The 23,979-nt window shown below is 44.7% G+C and overlaps 1 protein-coding gene across 4 annotated transcripts in view; it reads left to right on the top strand.

The window, feature by feature from the left end:
• MTR (5-methyltetrahydrofolate-homocysteine methyltransferase) overlaps window positions 1-23,979 on the top strand; it is a 110,193-nt gene that overhangs the window by 42,446 nt on the left and 43,768 nt on the right. For all 4 annotated transcript variants that reach the window (XM_059397370.1, XM_059397371.1, XM_059397368.1 and 1 more), the window contains exons 14-18: window positions 2,069-2,209; window positions 4,638-4,823; window positions 16,652-16,831; window positions 18,798-18,914; window positions 19,202-19,342. In XM_059397370.1, the coding sequence (XP_059253353.1) occupies window positions 2,069-2,209; window positions 4,638-4,823; window positions 16,652-16,831; window positions 18,798-18,914; window positions 19,202-19,342 (765 nt within the window). The remainder of the gene's footprint in view (window positions 1-2,068; window positions 2,210-4,637; window positions 4,824-16,651; window positions 16,832-18,797; window positions 18,915-19,201; window positions 19,343-23,979) is intronic.

The following is a 23,979-nucleotide window of genomic DNA, read 5'->3' as shown; positions in this document are numbered from 1 at the left end:
CTCCTCTGGAATTCAGCTGTTCTCCTTGGTGAGTGAAGTTGGTCTTGGCTGGGTTTCTTGTTGATCTTCTGGGGGAGGCGCCTGTTGTAGTGATTCTCAAGTGTCTTTACCGGAGGTGGAATTGCCCCGCCCTTACCAGGGCCAGGCTAAGTAATCCGCTCTGGTTCGCTTTCAGGAGCTTTTGTTCCCTGAGCACTTTAGTAGCGCTCCGGAGGACGGGAATAATAATAGCGGCCTCCCAATCTCTGGCCCAGAGGAGCCGAGTTCGGGGTCCCGCGCCTCAGTGCGCCCTCACAGAAAAGTGCCCAATCGCTCCCGTCTCCCTGGCCTCTGGAGAAAAGCGCTTGGAGAAAAGCGCTCAATCACTTGGGCTTGTAGAAAAGCGCTTGGTCACTTCTGCCTCCTTGGCCTCTGGTCACGCTTGGAGAAAAGTGCTCTGTTACTTCGGTCTCCCTGGCCTTCAGCCACGCGCTTGGGGAATAGTGTTCAGTCACTCACTCAGTCTTCCTGGCCTCTGGCCACGCTCTGAGCTCACCTAGCCTGTGCCTGGTTCAAGGTAACCCCGAGCTGAGAGCTCACTCCTCAGCTTTGTTGATGTAGCCGGCTTCCCCGCTCTAATACCTACGAGCTCTGCAACACTCAGACACCCCCCAGTTCTTCTGTGACCCCGCGGGACCTGGGGTTACACTGACCCCGCCTGGGCTTCCCCCTGGTTTAGCCTCTGAAGTGATGTCCCTCAGTGGAGCAGACTTTTAAAAGTTCTGATTTTGTGCTCTGTTGTTCTGTTGCTCTGCTGCTTGTCCGGAGCCGACCCCTCCCGCTGTGGTCTATCTTCCTGTTGCTTTGGATTCACTTCTCCACAGGTCCTACCTTTCAGAAAGTGAGTGATCGATTTTCTGTTTCTAGAATTGTTGCTCTTCTTCTCTTCGAGTTCCCGTTGGATTTGTAGGTGTTTGCAATGGTTAGATAAGCTATCTAGCTGATCTCCCGCTACCTGATGTCGTCTCAGCCTGCTACTTCTCTGCCAACTTGACTCCTCCCTCCCTTATTTATTTTATTACATGACAAAACATACAGTGCAGACCTAAAATGAACCCTGTTTTATCAGTTAGAAAGCATAATGGAACATGTATATTTTGCCCAGTCTTGTTCAGAGGAGATCAGGAGAAACCTAAGACCTTTCAGAGTTCCAAACACTTACACTCTATTTTGAGGAATAAGCTGATATGAAATCCTGAGGAAATGATATTCTCATAAACCAAGATGATGTAATGATCACAGTTGTTACAGAAGTTATAGAAGCAGCAGGGCGTTGTGGAAGAAACTGTTTCCCTCCCAAAGTATGCTCTCTGGAACCCTGAGCCAACAAGATTATTCCTTCAGTGATCACCAGTGAGAAATGCTACATATTCTCTTCTTGGATATTCACAGTGTGAAACAGTGTATTAATGGATTTGAAAAGCCTTCCAGTATAAAAACCTGCTGGATTTTATTTACCTCGTAGTTCACATAACTCTTACCAATGGCCTACAACACACTTTGCATGTCTTGGCAAACACAAGAGTCACAGAAATTTTGGATAGTTTCTCTGAGGGCTTTTTTGGGAGGAGCTAGGGCTTGAGCTGGGTCCTGAACAGTATAGAAGGGAAGGGGATTGTATCCCAAGCAGCGGGGATGACGTGATCTGTGGCCCTGAAGTGGAAACACACATGGCTTGGTGAGGGGAACCGGGAGGGGAGGATTGGGGCATTCAGTTAGGTGAGGCGACAGGGTCCGGTCACAGAAGGCCTTGAACGCCAGGCTGGGGAGTTGAGCTTCTTTATTTACGGCAGGAAGACAGAGCCTTGGTGGATTCTGAGTCCTGACTGACATGAGGGAGGAGATGTGCAAGGAAGGCCAGTCATCAGACTATGATGATGGATGGGAGGAGAGCTGGCGCAGACTCGAGGAGGCTGGTTCGCCCAGTCTTATTTGAACGGACTGCAGGAGGGGGGCGGGTGGGAATAAATTGGGTAGCTTTCTCTTGAGTCACCTTCTCCTAATGGTGCCTCATCTGGTGTTCCCTCAGGAAGCACTGACCATTGCCAAAGTGCAGGTGGAAATGGGAGCGCAGGTGTTGGATATCAACATGGATGATGGCATGCTGGATGGTTCGAGTGCCATGACCAGATTTTGCAACTTCATTGCTTCCGAGCCCGACATTGCCAAGGTTGTACAAAATGAGATTTATGTGCCCTCATCTGTCACTCTAACTTTGTCACTTGCCCCAGGGATCTGTCATCTCACACCCTGGTGTTCTGTTTTCCCACAGTGAAAGCCCAGTGGTTTCTGTTTGTCACTTTGTTCCCTGATGGCAGCCTTTCAGTGTAAACCAGAGCTGTGACCTCAGCTCAGCTGTTTCCAAGGTTTCTGGATTGAGTTTCCTCTGATGTCTGGATGGACTAAGAACCTGCTTCCCACGTCTGAAGGATACACTTGCCTATTGCTACCAGGATGTTAGCTCCATTCCAGGCACAGGGACCCTCAGGCAGTTCTTCCTTATTGTGGGAGGAAGAAACCTTCTGGGGTTTATCAGAGTTAACAGAACTATAAAATTAGATTAAATGTAAATAGTATGTGTCAGCTTTTACATTTATTCTTTAAAAGATGAAAGTTAACTTGTATGTCCAATTTTAAAAAAAATTTTTGGGTGGATTCTAAAATCCTTAAAATTTTTACTTCATTTCTTTACTATTGAATTTGTGATGAGAAGTGATTTGTGAAGTTTTTTGTTTTTTTTTTTTTAAGATTTTATTTATTTATTTGACACAGAGAGATCACAAGTAGGCAGAAAGGGAGGCAGAGAGAGGGGGAAGCAGGCTCTTTGCTGGGCAGAGAGCCTGATGCAGGGCTCGATCCCAGGACCCCAGGATCATGACCTGAGTGCAAGGCAGAGGCTTAACCCACTGAGCCACCCAAGCATACCTGTGAAGTTCTTTTTTAAAGAAACTTCCTAGTGCTTTGAGAGATGGGGCTGTCAGTGTTTCATTAGGCCTTCAGCAAATGCTTAAGTTAGATGTCCCGTGATAAGCAGTGCATTAACCCGTCTTTCATTTGTGTCTTGAAAACTTCTCAGTAAAAAGCCTCATCACTCCCCTGGGAGTAAATACTTTGAGAATTTAAGATGCGGAGAAGCCAAATGACTTGTTCCGAGTCTGTCAGAATCAGAGGGGTAGAAGCTGTTCATCAGCCGAGTGGTGGGAAAGGGGCTCTGCCGGGAGTCGGACGTATCCTATGGTCAACTGACTGTTGACCATAGTTTCCTTTCTCCAGCCCGAAGTGGGAGCAGTCATTCTTGCTCTGCCTAACTCCGGAACCCTGCAGATGAAAGTGCCTCCACTATGAACAACTGTGTGTAACTTAAGACATTATTAATTACTCTTCTGATTGCTCCAGTAATTTTTTTTCCTTATCTTTCCTGGATTGGACCTCCTACCAAAATTTCTTAGAGACCAAATTATGAAGAGCTGGAGTCGAGCATAAAAAGGTGTGACTAGCACCGTTTCACCAGCAGAGCTGGGACACAAGACTCACCCAGAGCTTTAAAACATTGGCCTGGGATTGGCACTGGTACTTGATCCCTTTCCTTGCAAACCTGTTGTGACCAGTGCAGTAGGAAAGGGTAGAATTGATGGACCCCTGGTCCCATTGTGCTCTCACCTTTGGAGATGTGGCCTGAGGAAGAGCAGAGCCTTTCAGAGAATTCTCCTGGCCCGCCCTCCCTGTGCCACAGGTGGGGTCTGGTGCCCCTGAAGCAGGCTTCTTTCATGGCACCTGTGCTCCTCTCCTGCCCTCCTGTCTCCCACACTTTAGGCCATTATTTGTTCAATTGTTTATCTTTATAAAGCTCAGGGAAGCCAGGGAGCCCCCTGCTCTGTCATTGCCCCCAAGTCTAGCGTGGGGCTTGAGGTAGTTGTCACTAAATATGTATTTATTGAGTGACTTAAGCAGCGGAGCTTAGATCGGCTGCCGTGTTTCATTTCTGTGCTTGACTCTAGTCCTGCTTCGAAACCCTTATTTCTACCCTCCCTGGAGCAGAGGCGTGAATGCATGGAGACTATTTAAAATGAACCTGTTCTCATCTGTGCATTTCAACTTTGTCCTTTGTTGTAGTTATATTCTTTTATTAAATATTATGTCTTTTCCTAAGAGTAAAATTTTATTTTATCTGGTCAGGAACTTGATTCTTTAAGGGGAAGATTGGATTTGAATAGGCCGGAGGGCTATTCCCGAGACTGTGAGGCCAAACGTTAATCCCGGAGTCAGATCTGGGATACCAGAATCCTGTTTGAGGTGTAGGCAGTGGAAGATGTAAACTGACGAAGAAGCCAGTGGACAGAGCTCAGTGATTTCATCCCGGTGTTCATCTGTGATCTTTGATTTTCGAATCCCGGGCTCCTGCGTGGGGTCCCTTGTAGGACTGGAATCACTCCAAGTGTTCTGGGCTTTAAAAGAACAAGTACATGCAGATCCTTTTTTCTGTCATGCTACTGTTATTCCCTGCATATGAAATAGGGACTGTTTGGGTGCCAGCTCGTGGAAGGGAATCCATGGTGACTTGCAATTTTCCTATGATTCTTCCTGCCCCTCTGATGTAGGTGCCCTTGTGCATTGATTCTTCCAATTTCGCCGTGATTGAAGCTGGCTTGAAATGCTGCCAGGGAAAATGCATTGTCAACAGCATTAGCCTGAAGGAGGGAGAGGATGACTTCTTGGCGAAGGCTAGGAAAATTAAGAAGTTTGGAGCCGCTGTGGTGGTCATGGCTTTTGATGAAGAAGGGCAGGTGAGTGATTTCTTTGGACCTGGCTCTGTGGCATTCCCCGGGTGAGACAGAGCATTGGAGGAGAACAGAGTCTGAAAACTGTGTAAACATAAACGTCATATGTGTATACATACACGTACAGACACTTGTGCCCATGTATGTATGTGAAAACTGGATGTGTAGTAAAATCATTAGATCGATGGAGAAAGGAGTTAGTCGGTAAATGCTATTAGAATGACTGGCTGTGCATTTGAGAGAAAATAAAGCAAAGCCCTATTCCCTCACCATCTACTAAAGTTGAGTCTACGTCAATGAACAATCTAAACGTGTGAAACAAAATTCTGAAGAGTATATCGACAAATATCTAAACTGGGGAAGCCAGAGGGAAAATTAACAGAGCTCTCCACATGGCAATGTAATACTTTCTCTGGTGAAGGGCACGGTATTATCTGCAACATGAGAGTTGCAGCGAGTTAATATCCCTCATGTGCAGCAGTTCTGTAAATCAGAAAACAAAGCAGCCAGATCAACCCAAAAGAAGGTAAAGGAAATGAAGAAGCACCTTTTGGAAAAAGAAATACAAATAGCCAATAAACCCATGAGAAGAAGGGGGAAAAAACCCTATGAGAAGATACTATATGTTGTAATGACTAAAGATAGGAAAAAGGAAGCATTAATGACATGTTTGCTTCTTTCAGCAAAGAGAAGAAAAAGTAAAAGATTGACCCAGGGGTGCCTGGGTGGCTCAGTGGGTTAAAGCCTCCTTTGGCTCAGGTCATGGTCTCAGGGTCCTGGGATCAGCCTCTCTGCTCAGCGGGGAGCCTGCTTCCTCTCTCTCTCTGTGTCTGCCTCTCTGATTAATTGTGATCTCTGTCAAATAAATAAATAAAATCTTTAAAAAAAAAAATAAAGATTGACGTGGGGCACCTCTCACAAGATCTCTGCCCTCGGAGTCAGGGAGGGGCGATGGGAAACTTCAGACATAATGATAGTTCACGAAAGGGATGGGCGTGCAGTAATTATAGTGTTTTTTTAAAAAGATTTATTAATTTTAGAGAGAGAAAATGTGAATAGGGGAGGGGCAGAGGGGCAGAATCCTCATGGCAGACTCCCCATTGAGTACAGAGCCTGACCCTGGGTGATCTTATGACCCTGAGACCATGATCTGAGCTGAAACCAAGAATCAAATGCTCAACTGACTGAGCCCCCCAGGCACCGCTGTTAGTACTATCTACCTTATATGACTTTTATAACTATTTTTGTATCTGTTCAATATTTTTTAAAAAACAATGAAGAAACTCCATTCCTTGTGAATCAGCCCCCTCTGGGAATCTCATAATAAGTTGTTACGTAAGGGCATGTGTTCACACTTACTGTAGTCCTGCAGTAGCAAAAAATGGAAAGTAGTCTAGAAGTTCTTTAATAGGGGAAGGCTTAAATTTTTACTACATGCCACACAGAATACTGTATACCCTGTAAAAAGAGTGAGGTTATGGAACCATTAATACAATGTATTAAAAAATGGGAAAAAAGGTGACATGATTCTGGTTTTATTTAATAAGGAAAGAATTTTATGTGTGTATGTGTGTCTGCATAAGCAGAAAAAAAAATTGCTAGTTAACTGGAGTGTAGGGATGGTTTCAGATGGGGACGTATATACTTCTTTTATATAATTGACAAGCGGTGGGATTATATGTCCTTTTTCTTTCTCTGCTTTTTGTATTTTTACAATAAAACTGTTTTTAACTAAAGGGTTATTGTATTTGTACAAAAGATGTATTTTCATCAGAAGAGAAATTCAGATAATCCAGAAATGTGCAGAAAAGAGACTTTTGATAATGAACAGGTATTGCACCTTTTTACTCATACCAAGCAGGCACAGTTCACATATTAAATCAGCTTTTCCTCCCAACGTATAAACGTTGGGTGTGTATGATTATTATTTTTGTATTGCATGCACTTGAGTCCCTGTTGTCACACGGGTAGCAAGCAGTAGTTGCTAGGGTTTGAGCCGAGATCTGCTCTTCTTCAGCACAGTGAAGTGACAGTTGTTTCTGGTTTTTTAGTAGAATAAATGCGATCAGCAAATATGCTGATTCATTCAGCCCTTTACCCCTGTGCCGTGGCTGTCCTCATCTGTTCTTGGAAGCGGGGCTGCTAGGTCAAAGGGTGTGCACGTGGAACACTGGGGGCCCACGCTGTTAAATCGTGCTTCTGCAAAGTTGGTACCCAGCCCTCCTCCTCTGGTAGTTCAGTGTGGTGGGACCTCTTGATACAATTTTTATTTTTCTCTCGGATGTCCCTGTGGGGAGTTACAGAGACAAATAGTTCTGTGTGGCTCTTAATGGAAAACAGAAGCCCGCAGCCCTCTAGACTCCCAGATGCACCTGCCATCAACTTTGTGATCCTCTCCGTGTAGCATTTACCTCCTTATCTCCAAATCCCAGTGTCGGCTGTTACTCATTGCCTCTGTAGTGGCGACGGATTTGGCGTTTTTACTCTCGGCTCCCCCCACTTCACACATCTTTCCTTTACTCCCCCACCCTCCCAATATAGTTCATTTTCGTTGTAACTATTTTCAGTGCCCGTATCACTGAGCAGCGTACAGGCTGAGACAGAGTGTGCCAGCTCCTTGTCCTTTCCTGCACCCTGAGAGCAGGACTGTCTGTCGGCCTTGTTTCTTAACAGATTGTTAGTTCAGAATACCCCATGCTTGTGTACCTTTCCAGTATCCAGCCTATCCTGGCGCGCTCAGTAGACGGCCATTTTGATTTCTTGAAGAATCTCCCTCCTTCTCTTCTGACACAGTCTGGAAGGTTGTAGGCCAGCTGCCCAGCTGGCCCCTCAGCCATCATCCCAGGGATTCTTCTCGCCCCTGTCTTGGGTTTTTAGATCTCATAAGGTCCTCATTCTAGGCTTAATCTCTTATTTGGTCAAGTGTGTCCTCTGTCAGCTGTCCAGGAAAGAAAACATGACAGTAAATATTTTTGAAATCTTACATGTCTGAAAGTGGCTGTATTCTACTTGGACACTTACTAGATAATTGTATGGGTCTTAGAGGTACAAGCTTGAAATCATTTTGAATTGTTTTCTAGTTTCCATGGTGCTCTTCAAACCTGTGGTTCTTTTTTGCAAGACCTATTTAGTTTCCCATTTTCTGGATGCTTTTTGGACCTTCTGTGTCCACGGTGTTCTGAAATCACTTGATGATGAGCCCTTTCATTGGGGAAACTTGTGACCACAGTGTGGCAAGTCTTCTGGAGTGGTTTTTTTCTTCTCTTTTGACATGTGCGGCATTCAGATACTAGATGTTTTGGAAAGCTTGCCCAATTTGCTTTTCCTTCCTGTTTTTTCGGCTCTAGCATTTTGCTTTGCTCAGTGTGAGATTTCTGCACCTACATTTATTCTCCAAATCCTCTGCTGAGTCTTTCTTCTTTTGCCAGGAGCTCTTTTTTGTTGTTGTTGTTGTTGCTGTTATCCAAGTGTTCTTTTAAAAATTGATATGGAAATCTGTTATTGTTTGATGGAAGCAGATGCCAGCCTTAATTCTTTAAAATATATCTTGAGCACCTGGTGCATGCCAGGTCCTGGGGAGATAGCAGGGAAAAACATAGTCTCTGTCCTTGTTTAGTTGATAAACAAGGGCAAAGGGAGTAAGAAACAGAAAACACAGATCACACACATCATCTGACCCATATAGATATATGTGGATAAACTTGGGAATAACTTGGGAATAACTTTGTACCTGGATGGGATTTAAAGCAGGGAGGTGACTGTAGAGCAGAGGTCCTGGGACCATGGCATCTTGGAGCTGCAGTGCTTGGGGCTGGGGAGAAAAGGAGACACCATCATCAGAAGAAGAATTTGAGGAAGAGCAGCCTCTTTGGCAGGAGAGGAACCAGAAGACAGGGTTCACTTGGACGCCAAGAGAAGAACAAGCTTCGAGAAAGGCATGAGGAGGTATTTTAAAGAGCTGTGGTAGATCAAGTTGGATGAGACAAAGAATTTATCAGTATTTAGAAATGGGGTAGTTTATGATCTTGCTGTACAGTCTCCAAGGAGATGAAAGCCCGATTGGAGTGGGTTCAAGAGGGACTAGGAGAACTGGAGGCAGCAGGTGTAAACAGCCTTTTCTGAGGCGTTTTGATGTAGAAGGGAACAGAGAAATAGTGTGGAAACTAGAGATGGCTAAGAAGTTAAGGAAGGGAATGTGTGTGTGTGTGTGTGTGTGTAAGAGAGAGAGAAAGAGAGAGAGAGGGAGGATGAGTGATGTGATAGTCTGTGTCCAGAAGCTGATGATGAGAATGATCTGGTAGAGAGAGAGGGGGAACTGATGCACCAGAGAAAGGGGGCGTTTGCTAGGTCCGTGACCTTGTAGTTGGAGGGGGCCAGCAGTGAGCATGGTAGCGGAGCGGGATGCAGTTCGCTCCCACGTCGGGAGAGAAGGCGGAGTGAAAGAGGCACCCCGGGCGGTGTGCTGGTGGGAGTCCATAATTGCTTCTGTTTTCTCAGTGAAGTTAGCAAGCAAGGTCAGCTCTGAGAAAGAGAATGCAGTGTTGTGAGCTTTGCCTGTCTGTGCTGCTTCACTAGGAGTGTGAGGCAGGAACACTCCTGCGGGGTGTTGATGGTGAGACCTGTCTTCATTAATTTTTTTTTCAAATTTTAAATTCCACTATAGTTAGCACACAGTGGGACATTAATTTCAGGTGTGCAGTGTGGCGATCCACCAGTCCTCTCCTTCACCTGCTGCTCCTCCCAACCCATCACTGTGTCACTCATCTCCCCAGCCCCGCCCCTCTGGTGACCATCAGTTAATTCTCTGTAATTAAGGGTCTGTTTCTTGGTTTGCCTCTCTTTTCCTTTGCTCATTTGTTTCGTTTCTTAAATCTAGCTTCAGGAATTTTAAAGCCATGGAGGGGATGTATACTCTAATTGAAAACCACCTGCAGGGGGGATCTCAGTCCTCTTAGCGGCCAGCTGGGGTAGCTGTCATCCCATTTTACAGTGAGCCAAGGTCAAATGGCTAGGACATGCCAGAGCCAAGTTTGGATACCTGCTCTGCCAGTGTGCAGACTTTTGCATGTTTCCAAGTTCTGTATAATCCCCATGCTTTATCTGTTAGCACCGCATAGTGTTTGATCCTGTCTGAGAACAGGCCTTCCCAATTTAGATTGGAATGTGATTATGAAGAAAAAGCAAGTGTAGGGAAAAAAATTTTAACTTGCTAGTTATGAAAGAGTGCACATTAGAGCAATATTAAGGTAGTGTTTTATCCATACTAAGTTAGTAGAAGCAAACTTAAAAATGATCAAGATCTGTGCTGGTCCAGCAGTAGTAAATAGAAAGCTTATTCATTCTAGAGCATAGACGGTCCTTTTGAAAGACACTATAATACCTGCCAAGAGACATAAAAATGTTCCTACCCTTTGTGCTAATGATCTCATTTCTGGGAAATTATCCCAATAAAAGAATTCAACAGCGTAAGAATGCTATATATGCAAAGATTTTTCATCAGCTTTACTGAAATGAAAACCAACCTAAATGCCCAACTGGAGAGAAATGCTGACTTAGATTACATCATTCTGTTAGAATATTATTCAGAGTATTCAGATTTAATTTTGAAGATTATGGAGCAGGATGACAGTGGTTATAAAATGTAAATAAAAATATAAAACCAAAATTATATATACACTGTGTATATGACTATGTAAAAACTACACTTGATAAAGACAGGCAGAAAATGCTGTAAAGGGAAGGAATTGCTAGAGTAAGGTGGTAAAACTGAAGATCCCTTTTATTTTATTTTAATTTTTAAAAATATTTTATTTATTTGACAGATCACAAGTAAGGGAGGCCCGCGGGGGGTTGGGGGGAAGCAGGCTCCCTGCTGAGCAGAGAGGCTGATGCGGGGTTCCATCCCAGGACCCTGAGATCATGACCTGAGCCAAAGGCAGAGGCTTTAACCCACTGAGCCACCCCGGCGCCCCTGAAGATCCCTTTTAAACGCTGCTTTTTCTATTATAAAATAATTTTTCTGTATGACTGTAGACCTAAACGTTCACTGAAGGATTGTGGTGAGCAGTTATAAAGAGCCAAATTACAAAGAGCAAAACAAAAAAATTCACGTATTTGCAAAAAAGCTCAGAAACCAACAACCCAGATATTTTGGTTTATAAAGGCATGTTTTCTGTCGATGAGCTCTTGTCATGCTTTTGGGTGTAACAGTCAGTTAAGAACCAGAATTCGCTTTGCGTGCATGACACGGTTGCTTCTTAGGAGAATGCAGCTCTCTCAGATGGAAACCACTGCTGCACCTGAGCAGAGCCGAGGAACTCATGCCTGCTTTTGTTGCACTACCTGGTCGCTGATTTCAGTTTACGTTTTTGATTTGTGTTGCAATGAAAACTGCCAGCTCAGCCATCGGTGGCAGAAGGGACTGGCCCTGGAACTTCTGCAATAAAGGGCGAACAAGGAAGCATTTCTCTGTCTTCTCTTGATGTTAGTGGTTTTGATCACCTATTATTTTCTTTTTTAAGATTTTATTTATTTATTTCGAGAGAGAGAGAACACAAGCGGGAGGAAGGGCAGAGGGAGAGGGAGAATTCTAAACAGATTCTCTGCTGAGTGTGGAGTCCGGTGCAGGGCTCTCTCTCCCAACCCTGAGATCATGACCTGAGCGGAAGTCAAGAACTGGATGCTTAACTGACTGAGCCGCCCAGGGGCCTCCCCCAGCCTCCGCCTGTTGTTTTAACTCTAACAAAATACTCAACACCTTTATCATTGAGATTTCTATGGGAAAGTAACTTTATTCCTACTCATTTAATTTTCCTTTTCTAATTGAAATTATTATTTTGTATGATAATTTTTGTTAATGTAAGATTTCTTGGTATAATTATCACATGATAGAATGGGATGTATCATTTTTGTTTGTGCCTGTGCAGACTGTATAAAAGAACAATCAGTATTCTGTAAATGCATCCATAATATTCAACACATTTTCTTATGTTAAAATGATTTGAGAAGTAGTTTTCCAATTTATGGAGAAATAAAGCCCCATTGAGATACTGATTAAAATTTCATTAACCCTAGCCTAAAAATAATGCTATCTTGGCAATATTCAGGGTCGTCATACAGGAGCATGGTATGTCTTTCCATTTACTATTCATCAGGTTTTATAGTTGTTCTTAAATAGGAAATCTCAAGAACGTTCCCAGGTATTTTGTGTTGCTTTGTTGTTGTGATGGTGGTTGGATGATTTTTCCTTTCGTAAATATTTTTCCTTTGGTAGTGATTTTTTTAGATTTTTATTTGCTAATGGCCTCTTTTTTGAATTTAGATAAATTGATAGTGTTTTTCAGTTGAATTCCAGGGAATTCCAGGAAAATATGCACCATGGTATCATAAATAGTTCTAGGAAATGGAAGTAATAGTTTTTAACATTCCCTTTATTTTTACCCTGTTAAAGGCAGTTGGCCCACACCCAGGAGCTGATTCTCATATGTTCTTCTCTGACCTTCTGAAAATCCGACCTATATTTCTACATTTCAGGTGCCTCTTTTTTAGTGGCTCTAGAGAGGTCCCCATTCCCTGGCTAAGCTTACATGATTATTTCTGTTCTTGGGCCTTGCCTTATGAGATGGACTACAGATCATATATTATTTTTTAAAGTTTATTTATTTACTTAAGTAATCTCTAAACCCAGCATGGGCCTCCAGCTCAGAACCCCGAGATCAAGAGCTGCATGGTCCTCTGACTGAGCCAGCTGGGCACCCCGATCTTATATTCTTTGTAAGAAAGAGACTTCTCTAGATTACCTTTGGAGGAGGTCTGTGAGATATGTGAGGGATAGGGGACCTGCAGGCACTCAGTCCCAAGACCCCCACGGAGCCTGGGATGGTCACTGACCTCACAAGAATAACAGCTCAGCCTACAGTTGGCGTCTCTCCTCAGCTCAGGCTCCTGACTTCCCAGAACATGCCTGGCATTCCTCTTCATGAAAGAGAAGATTTTAATGGAGTCATGTACCTCCGTTAGGGTATGGTGCTTCTTCACCTGGGCACTTCTGAGTAGGGTTTTGCAGCAAGCAGCCTCTGCCTGAGGTTTCTAGGGGAAAAAAAACATGGGTAGGATCACGATGGTGACCATGCAAATAAGCCTGGTTTCTGATTTCCTCATTTGCTGTGTCACCAGTGGTTACAACTGAGACCCTTTTCTCCTCCCTGCTGTGAGCACAGTGTGGAGAGCACATCTCAGGCTCTTTTCCCTGTCCAGCATCATGTCTGTTCCTGCCTGCTTCCCAGAGTCCCTGCTGGAATGTGAACTGTGCCAGGGGCACTACTTCCCTCTTTCAGGTGGAGAGCGAACCAACGGGCATTCCAGGTTGGCCTTGCTTTCCGGTGACCCCAGCTCACTCTCCTACTCTGCTCTAAATCTATTTATCTAATTATATTAGATAAATATTCAGCGTTTTTCCTTCTGACTTGTCGGTGCCCTCCTGATGGTGGCACAGACGTCCCTTTCCGTCACTGCTGTTGGGGACCTGGTGGCAGCAGAATGGGCCTCCTACGGCGTTCCCTGGCCCATGTGAAGCACATTCCCATGTGAAGCTCATTGGAACCTTTAATCTACCTCGTAATTGGTCTGGTGCTTTCCCTGTTCCTTGTCAGGCTGTGTTCCTGCAGGATCTCAGTATCTTCCCCCTTTTCTTTCTTTTCCTCCCAGTATCCACCTTGATGAGTCAATCAGAAATTGTCTTAAGTCTATCTTCTTTTTCCCGGAGTGTGGTATTCTGGCAAAGCCTGGCGGTTGGATTTCTTAACTAAAGCTTCTACTTGCTGGTGGCTGTCTAACTTTCTGAAGCTCAAGAGTAAACTGGGTAAATCGTAGAATCATAAAAGGTATTTATTCCGTCGTGATCCCCAGATTTGTGGTGTCGTCTCTCAGGTTTTCTTACAGCTTCACCTGAGAAGGTGGCGCCTCACTGACCTGGCCTCCATCCCGTCTGTATGTTAGAAGCACTAGGGACTCCTAAAAATGCTGTTGCTTACATCTCTTCTCAAGATCCTGGTCTGTCTGGGTCTAGGGTGCGGTCCAGGTGTTAGTACACAAGCAAGAAGCCCTCCAGTGATAACGTGCACCCATGTTGAGAGCCCTTGCGAGTAGAGGAAGGCTCCCATTCTGTGCTTTCGTGGACCTCTCTTCGGGTCTGTGGGATCCTCAGGCATGACTAAGCCTCACCGATGGGTGTATCTCCTAACCCTAGCCGAGGAGCCCAACAAAGAAAAAGTTGGCAAATCTAATGTGATATGACCTGCTCCTGGCAGAGGCCTGTCCCCTGAAACTCTGTTCATTCTGAGATTCTTTTGTTCATCCGGCAGCAGGATTTGTGTGTCTGTTAACGTGATAGGCACTCTGTTAGGTGCTACAGGAACAATCTGACAAGGCCCCATCATTCTGGGCCTGATAGTTGGTGATTCTGTTCTGGCCCTATGAAAGGATTCCTGTCCTGGGAGGACCCTCCTCCTTGTGGCTTGTGTGGTGGCTGGACTCTCCTGCTTGCCTATACAGAGCATACGTGGCCTGCCAAACGAGACCAGGTGTCCTTTATGACTTGGAGAAATGAGCAGGACCTTGATTTCTTGACCTACCAACCAAACTAGGCTCTAGGAAGCTCTAGTAGCTGCTGTAGGCCCAAACCCCTGTACCTTCTCTCTTAGGGATCTCAGCCAGGCCACTGAACCTGGAACCTTGAATCCTCACATGGCTCACTGGTGAAGGGTGAACCGAAGTTGAAGACTAAAGGCATCCCTGGGTGACTGCTTTCTTGTGGGCCCACATCTTGCTCTTACTTAACCTTGTTACTCTCACTGAAGGAGTAAGTAGGTTGTTAAAGAAATTTAGTTAAGGAAGATGAGAGAGCTTTCCACCTTGCCTAAAGCCTGGAGCATTAGGGCCCCAGAGCCCACTCCTGTCACCCTCTCCCTTGGCCCTTTGGTTTGCTATGCCCCAGGGGCACTGACCCCGCCAGGCAGAATCTAACCCCACCAGCTGCAGGAAGCAGGGAGACATTGGAGAATGAAGGGAACAGTTGAACGGATACCAGAGTAGGTGAGCTTGTTGGAAGCCTAGGTGTAAGAGTGAGCTTTTCGTGTAATTTGACTACTGTGTCTTTTTCTGGAAGGTGGGGCCTCCCTATAAACCCGGAGCTACAGCAGTGTCTCCCTATCTGTACACTTGCCTGGAGAACTGTCTCTGGGAGGTCAGTGTGTGCAAACAGGACCTGAGTCTTCCCCATGCACTCTATCCACTTCCAGCCACGGGCTCCCTCCTTCAGAGTAGTCAGTTTGGAAACTGAACACGCAATTCAGTGGTCTTGGCCACTTTTCCGGAACATTTTGCACGTCTGTTCAGAATTGTATGTGACTTAGTTTTTTGGAGCCACTCTAGTGCTAGCAAGTGTTCAGTTTTTCTTCAGAGTTTTTCTTCAGATTTGGTTTTTTTAAAGAGTATTTATTTATTTACTTATTTGAGAGAGAACAGAGAAGGGAGAACATGAGGTGGGGGAGGGGCAGAGGGAGAGGGAGAAGCAGATTCCCGGCTGAGCAGGGAGCCAGATGCGGGACTCGATCCCAGCACCCAGGGATCATGACCTGTGTTGAAGGCAGATGCTTAATTGACTGAGCTACCCAGGTGCCCCAGATTTGATATTTATACAAGAAATCACTCAGAATGTAATTTGTTATGGAAGCCCTGGGTTGAGATTGTAAATTTGATCTGAAAGTCTCCTTGACAAAGTTCAGAAAGTGAGTAAAAGCAGCATGCGTTCTTTCATTCAGTGAATGGAATTGGGTGCCACCCTAGGCAGGCACGAGACTGTAGGCTTAGGGGATGGAGCAAGATGGGCATTCTGGCTCAACAAGGTAATAATAAATAATAAAACAGATAAAAAATAAGTTGCCAAATAAATGCAAGTTCTAGAAAGAGAGGTACCCTAAAGAAGACAGAGGAAGCAAGCAAAATGGCAGAGGGGCTGGTTGGAGCCGGTGAGTGAGGAAGGCCTTACTGGGAAGAGCCATCTGGGCAGAGACATGAGTGATGTGTGCCATGCAGCCACGTCCTGGCGTGTCCCGAGCAGTGGCAGCAGTAAATGGAAAGGCTCTAAGGTAGGAGGGGCTTGGCAGGTTTCAGGAAAGTCAGAGGAGCATGGGGGAGAGTAGAGTAGAGGAGGGGCAAATAGGAGGAAATCAAACTGCAGATGTGGGCCCTGATTCCAAGGATGAGGGGGAGGGACTGGGAGTTTCAGTCTTTGCTGGAGTCAGTTCCTTGCCTTGCAGTGTCATTATTTTGAAGAGCAGTACTAATTTCCATTGATGGCTTGAGGTCCACGTTAATTAGTTTGTTTTGGGGAGGGCTGGGAAGAAGCTGGGGGCATATCCTGGAATCCTTGTGGGATATCAGAGCAGGAAGCTCAAGAAGCCTGTGGTAGTGTTGCCTGAGTGAGGTGTGACATACTGCGGGCAGATCAGGACAGGAAGGGTGCTCATTTATTAATTGTTCCTTAACATGTGTGTATTTTTTATGAAGCCTGTGTATTCATCTACCCATCTGTGTGTGTAAGGTGTGATTTTCGCACAAGCAGTGTAGCTGTTGTGCGGATGAAAACACGAAGTGACTTTAAACCGTCTCCTCTGAGATAATTTGATAAATGCTGAGAGGCTGCTTGGCATTTGGATTTCTATGAAATCCAAGCATTGATAGTTAAGTGCCTTCGAAAAGTGAAATGTGCTTCTGTTTTCATAAATAACACTTCATTTTTCTATTTCAAATTACATCCTTTGCTCCTTCCCCAGGCGACAGAAACAGACACCAAAATCAGAGTGTGCATGCGGGCATACCACCTACTCGTGAAAAAACTGGGCTTTAATCCAAATGACATCATCTTTGACCCTAACATCCTCACCATTGGTACTGGGATGGAAGAGCACAACTTGTATGCTGTTAATTTTATCCACGCAACAAAAATCATTAAAGTAAGTGTGGATATTTTCTCTCTTCTACTCAGGACACCACTCAAATTTATCTCATGGCTCCAGTGAATAGTTTGAACTGACATACCTGTTTATTGCCTGGGAATGTTGACAGTTTACTCTTAGGTAGAAAATTGGTTTTCTGAAATTTAGGGCCCATTATTATTTTTCTTTGATGTGATGTTTTATGCTATGAAGTAGAACGTAGATACTGGAGAAAAAATATTAAAAATATAGGTATAATAAATAATTATGAAACACATAATAGCTTTCTTGGGTCATGAAACAGAACATGCCTAGCGCCCCTGTGACTCTCCCTGTCAGATTACACCCTCAACTCTGAATTTTGTGTTGGAATCATCAGCCTGTTTTATGATAATGCTTTGTTTCTTTTCTTTATCATTTTATCGCTTACATACACTCTGGATTATCCATGGATTTTGTATTTGTAAATTCACCTATTTGCTAAAGTTTGTGACCCCCGAAATCAATACTCTTGGTGCTTTTGCAATCATTTGTGTACATACCCACAAGCAGACAGATGAAAATTCGAATGACCTAACCACCGTGTTCCCAGGAGAGGTCAACAGACTCCGCAGCTTGTTTTAGTTCTCAGTCTTTGAACGAGTGTCCAGTGAATGGCCTGTGTAGTGCCATGTTTTTCAGTTTTGAGCTTTTCCTTGGTAGTTTATTTTCTGTCTTAATGGCCCCCAAGTATAGTGCTCAAGTGCCTTCTGAGGTTCCTGATTGCAGGAAGGCCTGGACGAGCCTTACAGATAAAATGTTTGCGGTTATAAAAGCTTTGTTTAGACCTTAGTGGTTGAGAGCCAGTTGGCCATGAGCTTAGTACTAGTGAGTTAGTAGTATTTGTTAAACAAGATGTCTTTACACAGAAGAACACATAAAACAAGTTTCTGTATTGATGAGTAGATGAAAATTGTGTGACCAGGGGTTCACAGAAGCATAACTGTTTTTCCCCTGAGGAATGGTGGTTCTCAGTATTCGCAAGTTCATTGTTCATGGTGACTTTATACGATATAACTACCAAATACTGAGATGCGGCTGTATGAACAGTACGGCTTAGTTTGGCCAGTTTTGAGCTTCATATAAATTAGAGTCTCAAGATTCTCAGGCCTTTTTGGCTTACCCAAACTTACTTAAAAAATTCAGCTCTGTTGTAGCCTGAATTTTGTTAATTTTTATGAACATACAACATTTCATCATGTAACTCTTCCACAATTAACTGTTCTACTGTTGATAGACATTTGGTTTGTTTCCCATTCGGGACAGTATGAGCAATGCTGCCGAGATCATTCTGGTATGTGTAACTTGGGTGCACATGCCCAGGTTTCTTGATAGCATATACCCGGGACGTGGGATGGTCAGGTCACAGCAGTAGGTGTGGCAAGCTGTATCCCTAAAGCTTGAGCTGCTTTGTATCTTAGCTGACAGGAAGTTCCTTTTGTTCCCACGTGCGTGCTAATGCTGGACATTGTCGTGAGGTGTTCTGGGAACCTCAGTTTCATTCTTTCCTCTCAGAATTAGTCAAGTTTATGGTGAATTAGCGAGTTGGTTAATTTAGGCTACAGAGAAGCCTTTGACTGAATGACAGACTACTCTCTGTCTCTGCGTTGTTCTTTCTCTGTTATATATTCAGCAGATACTTTCTGGCACACTCCCTAGGTACCATGGCCTCATCAGGCCCATTGTAGAGATCAACAGAGATAAGACAGAATTTTTTTATTTTCCCTCAGGGAGATCAGAGTCTAGTAGGAAAAACTATCTGCAAGGCAGTGTTTTTGTGATGCGATAATATGGCAAGTTTTTGGTCTCTCTCTGGCTACAAGAAGCTCAGAATTATGTCAGACTGCATGTTTTTTACTTATCCCCTGATATATAAAGCTTGAGGGATGGGATTGTTGCTTTGGCAAAACAGGGAAGTCTTTTCACATTTTAAAATTTTTGCTAGGAAACCCTGCCTGGAGCCCGAGTAAGTGGAGGTCTTTCCAACTTGTCCTTCTCCTTCCGCGGCATGGAAGCCATCCGAGAGGCAATGCATGGGGTTTTCCTTTACCACGCAATCAAGGTACAGTAGAACACCTGTGTGCCCTTTGAAAGCAACTTTCACTTAAGGCAGGGAGGGGTTTGCTCACTTTGTCCTGCAAACTAAGTCTGGCCTGCTGCCAGTCTCTGTGGGTAACATCTTATTCATGCTTTGTATGTTGTTCTTCGTGGCTTTTCTGGGACAGCTGGAGAGCCGAGTAGCTGGGACAGAGACCATGGCCCAAAATATTTTCTACAGAAAATGTTTGCTGACCTCTGATGTAGCATATACCTGGAAATTCTCATTTTTTCCCTCTTTCTTGCCCTTAGTTTGGTATGGACATGGGGATAGTGAATGCTGGAAACCTGCCTGTGTATGATGATATCCACAAGGAGCTTCTCCAACTCTGTGAAGACCTCATCTGGAATAAAGACCCTGAGGCCACGGAGAAGCTCCTGCGCTATGCTCAGGTAGAGAGGAAAGTGTTCTGAAGAGTGCTTGACCTGCCTTTGAACTTTACCCCGGTAGTTACCCGACCTCTGTTGTAGAGCAGGAGCAGGCATCCAGTTCTGTTGTCGGGTCCCTGAAGATTTCTGAAGAGAGCCCAGAGAAGGCATTTTAGTTAAGGGTGAGGGAGCAGAAGCAGAGGCATACGAGCCTGCCTCAGGATCCTAATGTCAATTTTTTTTAATGTATCTGAAATTGTAAAATTAATTTTGTCCCATACTGAAGTAACACATAGTAATTCTAGAAAATTTACAAAATATAGGTAAGTTAAAAAAGGAAATAAAAGTCACTCAGAATCCTGCCACCAAAAGTTAACCACTGTTGAGATTTTGTTATGACCTTCTAGTCATGGTTTTGGTTTATTTTCAGAATGATTGTGTCCTCACAGCTGTTTGTACCCATGCTTACATACACACTCATGCTCAGATACACATTTACAAAAACAGACCTCTATTCTAGATGCTTTTTGGTAACTCTGTACTGGAACATCTTTTCATTTCATGAGATATTTTTCTACCTCATAATTTAAAAGAATTGTTTTGCATTTCCTTGTGTGGCTGTGTTATTTCCTGGTACCCATTGCAGTGTGCTTGCATTTGTTTATGTCGGGATCTGGTCCATCCATGGCAGGGTTCTGTAGGTCAAGGCTTGGGGTCTATGCACATTTGATCTATAGAAACCAGAATATGATAGTTAATTCAAAAAATCGGTTTCTTGTCTCCCCCTTTACTGTGTGTCCGTAGTTACAGGTGCATCAAGCACCTGTCATGGGACTGCTTCCTGGAATTCTCTTTCAGGAGAGATGAAATTTATACCTGAAAAGAACTTCTTAATTTATTTCAGAAAGCGATGGCAAATGAAGACATTTGTCTTCCGAAGCACATGGGAAAAATGGTAGAGCACTTTCATGGATGTTGTCCCCTTTGTTAATGTTTTCCATGCTAAAATCTGAATATAACTGGCAGAGATGTTCACTTGTCCTCTTCCATCGCAGAGTGAGTGCTAGAGTGTTCTGGAAGAAGGCTAGGACAGTTTACGATTAACCACATCAATGATTTATCAGCTTTATGGGTGACCAGATCTAAATTTCTGAAATTGCCATAGGCTCAGCAAGGCTGATGGGGATCAGACCATGCGTGTGAGCACAGGACCCTCCTCCCAGTTCCTTAAAAACTTTCCTGACTTCTCTCATGGACCCAGGACAGAATGTCTCAGGCCTTGATTATTGCAGATATAATCACATTCTGCTTCTTGGCTCATTGCATAAGAGCTGTCTCTAGAATTTTTCCCCCTCTTTCCAGGGCTGTTTCTGCTCATGACAAAGTACTTAGCCCCTGAGTGTGGAACACTACCCCATTTTCTTCTTCGCCTGTCTTCCACCCAGTGGAATAATAACTCAGGCGGGGTTCTCTTGAAGGCCTGAAGGGCATCACAGCTTTTATAAACATGAAGTCTTACTAGAGAGTTCTTAACCCGCACAGCAGAGCATGGTTTCAGTTTTCTCTCCACTCCCTCACGTAGGAAAAAATTGGACTCCTTCATTGGAAGACTGTTCTCATTTAAGGTGTTGCTGACTTTGTATTTTATGTTAGTCATTCTCTTGGGTCTTTTCGCTGTTAGCATTTTTTTTTACAAGTTTTTGTTTTTGTCTTGCTGAGCTGTCAAAAGATTTTGCCCCCAGGATGGACACAGCCAAACTGAGGGAAATCTTAATAGTGATATCGAGAGCTTAATAATCCATCATATGGGAGGTTCCTCCCTCTTAATGTAACCACAAGGACTTATTACAAACCATTGACCCCTCCATCAGTAGGCTATCCACATTCATAGTGACTTCTGTCACCATTTAGGGAATTAGTAACCCAAACAGGCATACTTCCGTAAGCCCCAGGAGGGGTCACCTCAGTAGCAGTTTCTCAGGATATTCCAAGGGCAAATGGAACATAAAAAGAAGTGAAATTAAGAGACAAATACGGGGTGAGGATTTTTTTTTTCTTTGTAAGAGAATGATTATCTCTTTTTGTTAGTAAATGCTGAAGTCTGCACCCAAGTTTCCTGTGTGATCCATATTGAAAAAGTGGAGGCGCACCTGGCTCCGTCAGTCAAGTATCTGCCTTTAGCTCAGGTCATGATCCCACTGTGGTGGGATTGAGTCCTGCATCGGGCTCCCTGCTCCACGGGGAATCTGCTTCTCCCTCTCCCTCTGTTGCTTCCCTTGCTCTCTCTCAAATAAATAAAATCTTGAAAGGTAGAAAGAATCTTGTCTCTGATCTTACTAAACTCTCTAATCCCACTTTGGGGGAGTTAATGGCTTTATTAAAAAATAATTATTTTAAATTTGGCGCAGGCTGACCTGTGATAAGTAGATTATTTTTGGTAATAAAAAGTTCCAGGTGTTATGGTACTGTATAATTTCCATGGAGTTCCATGGAAATGGAACTTTTTTTCTTTTTCTTTTTCTCCTCATGGAGTTCCTTTATTAAGCATTACCCTAATAGAGGTCATGACCCTTTTGGCCTGGAAGGATCTCTGCTCCGAATACAGTGACTCCTGAATGACCTTGAGTTGTGAGACTATTCTTGATACTTCTGTGGGAGAAAAGTTATTGGATCCTTTTTGGCCTTCATCTTCCTCATGTTCTTCTTTGTCTTTCTCTCGAGTAGTTTACTCCCCTTGGTGCCTGTCCAGCTTTTCTGTGTGTCAGAAACAAAGCACAGAGCCCCACGGGGACTCTCTGACAAGGAATCTGGTCTCAAGCAGTCGTGACAGAGACAAGGACAGCCAGATGGACATGACTGTTGGTGGGTTTGCTCCGTAGCCTTGGGTCTGACGAGCACCCAGGGTCCCCACCCCCCACCCTGGGCAGAGTTTGCAGTTCAATCGTGGAGAGCCTTCTCGCAGATAACTAGTTGGAAAGCAGGGTACTCCTGAAATAGCAGCTTTCAAATGTGCCTTTTAAGTCTTGATTTTCTGAAGCACGCTCATCAGGTGGGGAAGTTTGCATTGGTAGCAGCCACCAACATTTGGGCGAAACCTTTGGTGGCCTTCCCCAGATCCCCAGTGACCACTGTTCGTCCTCACGTAGGTCCTGACCACTCCCCACCCCAGGGTGGGCTGGGGAGCTTCCCATGAACTCGCCAGATCCTTCCTCCAAGAGTGTTTGGAAGCCTGTCCAATGTTTTCATCCTCAGACCCCATCGGGCCCGCAGGAGCTACTGGGCGCGTGGGCTAATAGGGCACACGGCTCGTCGCACATGTGGAGTCAGAGCATCATGAGCTTCGGAAGGGCTAGAAGGGCTTTTTTTCCTCCTCTCTTCTTGGTTTTCTTTTCGCAATGCCATGTGGCTCTGATTGGACTTTGTCCTTCTTTATGGCCAGATAGCATTACCTTGTATGTGTCGCTACTGCATTTCCTGAATCTGCTCGTCGCCCATGCATGTTCAGGTTGCTTCCTTTGCCCGGCTGTGGGCAGTAATGCCGCCACTCATTCTTCTAAGGTCACCAGCTTTAGTTTTGCTGGTAGGGGAGGAACCCTTGTGCCATCAGTCTTGCTGGTAGCACCCCAGCCCTGCGGTTCTGGAGGCTCTCCCCGGATCCATCCTCCTTTCTGTTCTAACACATTGTCCATTACTTAATGTCCTTATGCTTGTCGTCTTCTTTCCTTCCTGTCACCACCGCTGTGGCCCAGGCCTTGATCACCAATTACTAAAATCTCCTCCCTTTTTGGGGTGCTCTTAAAAATACTGCTTTGTCATTCTGCAGCTTCAGAATTTTGCATTTGGTCCTGCACTCCATGCTCTGCCCCCCCAAATGCCTGGAAGGTTAAATCCAAATTCGATAGCATGGATTTCTGGTGCTCTGTGACTTGGCCTCCACTATCCTGCATCAACATGGCTCTAGAAAATCGTTTTGTTCAGCATTAAACCACTCAGCTAGTATTTCCTGAAGTCTTGTTCTGTGTTGTTCACTTCACCAAGCATAGAGGATTGAACCAGTAAGAGAGATGGGCCCCTCCAGGGTCTACAGTTGAGTGAGGTGTATGAAAATGCTAGAGGCAGTTGTAACCCAGTGTGGTTGGTACTGGGGTAGGGCGAGTGCACGATGCTGTGAGAAGACATAGGAGGGCCACTGAACACAAAGGTAGAGTTGGTTGGGGGCAGCCTTCCCAGGAGGGGTGCGGGTCAGGGGAGATGTGAAAGCTAGGTGGGACTTAGCCAGGCTGGGCTCTGATGTCGGAGTGCAGAGCTGGTGGTCCTGCCGGGCCAGGGGCATTTGCATCTAGCCAGGGACAGCATGGAAGGAGGTGCTGTATTAAACATGTGTCACATGAATGAAGGTGGAAGCCCAGAGGTGAAAGGGGTGACAGTGTGGGGAATGGAAGTGTTCGTGGTGGCTGAGTTTGCTGGGTATAGCAGAAGATGAAGCAATCAGAGAAAGCCAGGTTGGGGCATCGCATGGCAGAGAGCAGCCTTGGAAAGGAGTCTATGGCATGGAAAAGTTACCTATCCTAGGAGAAACAGGACCCTTCCAGTGACTCTTGTCACATGGGGGTCGAGTGATGAGATTTGCCCCTCTGGTTTCTAGTTTAGTTTATAGTACA

This window comes from Mustela nigripes, chromosome 4, assembly GCF_022355385.1.
Source record: "Mustela nigripes isolate SB6536 chromosome 4, MUSNIG.SB6536, whole genome shotgun sequence".
Classification (NCBI taxonomy): domain Eukaryota; kingdom Metazoa; phylum Chordata; class Mammalia; order Carnivora; family Mustelidae; genus Mustela; species Mustela nigripes.
This window is presented reverse-complemented; position numbering and strand designations above follow the sequence as displayed.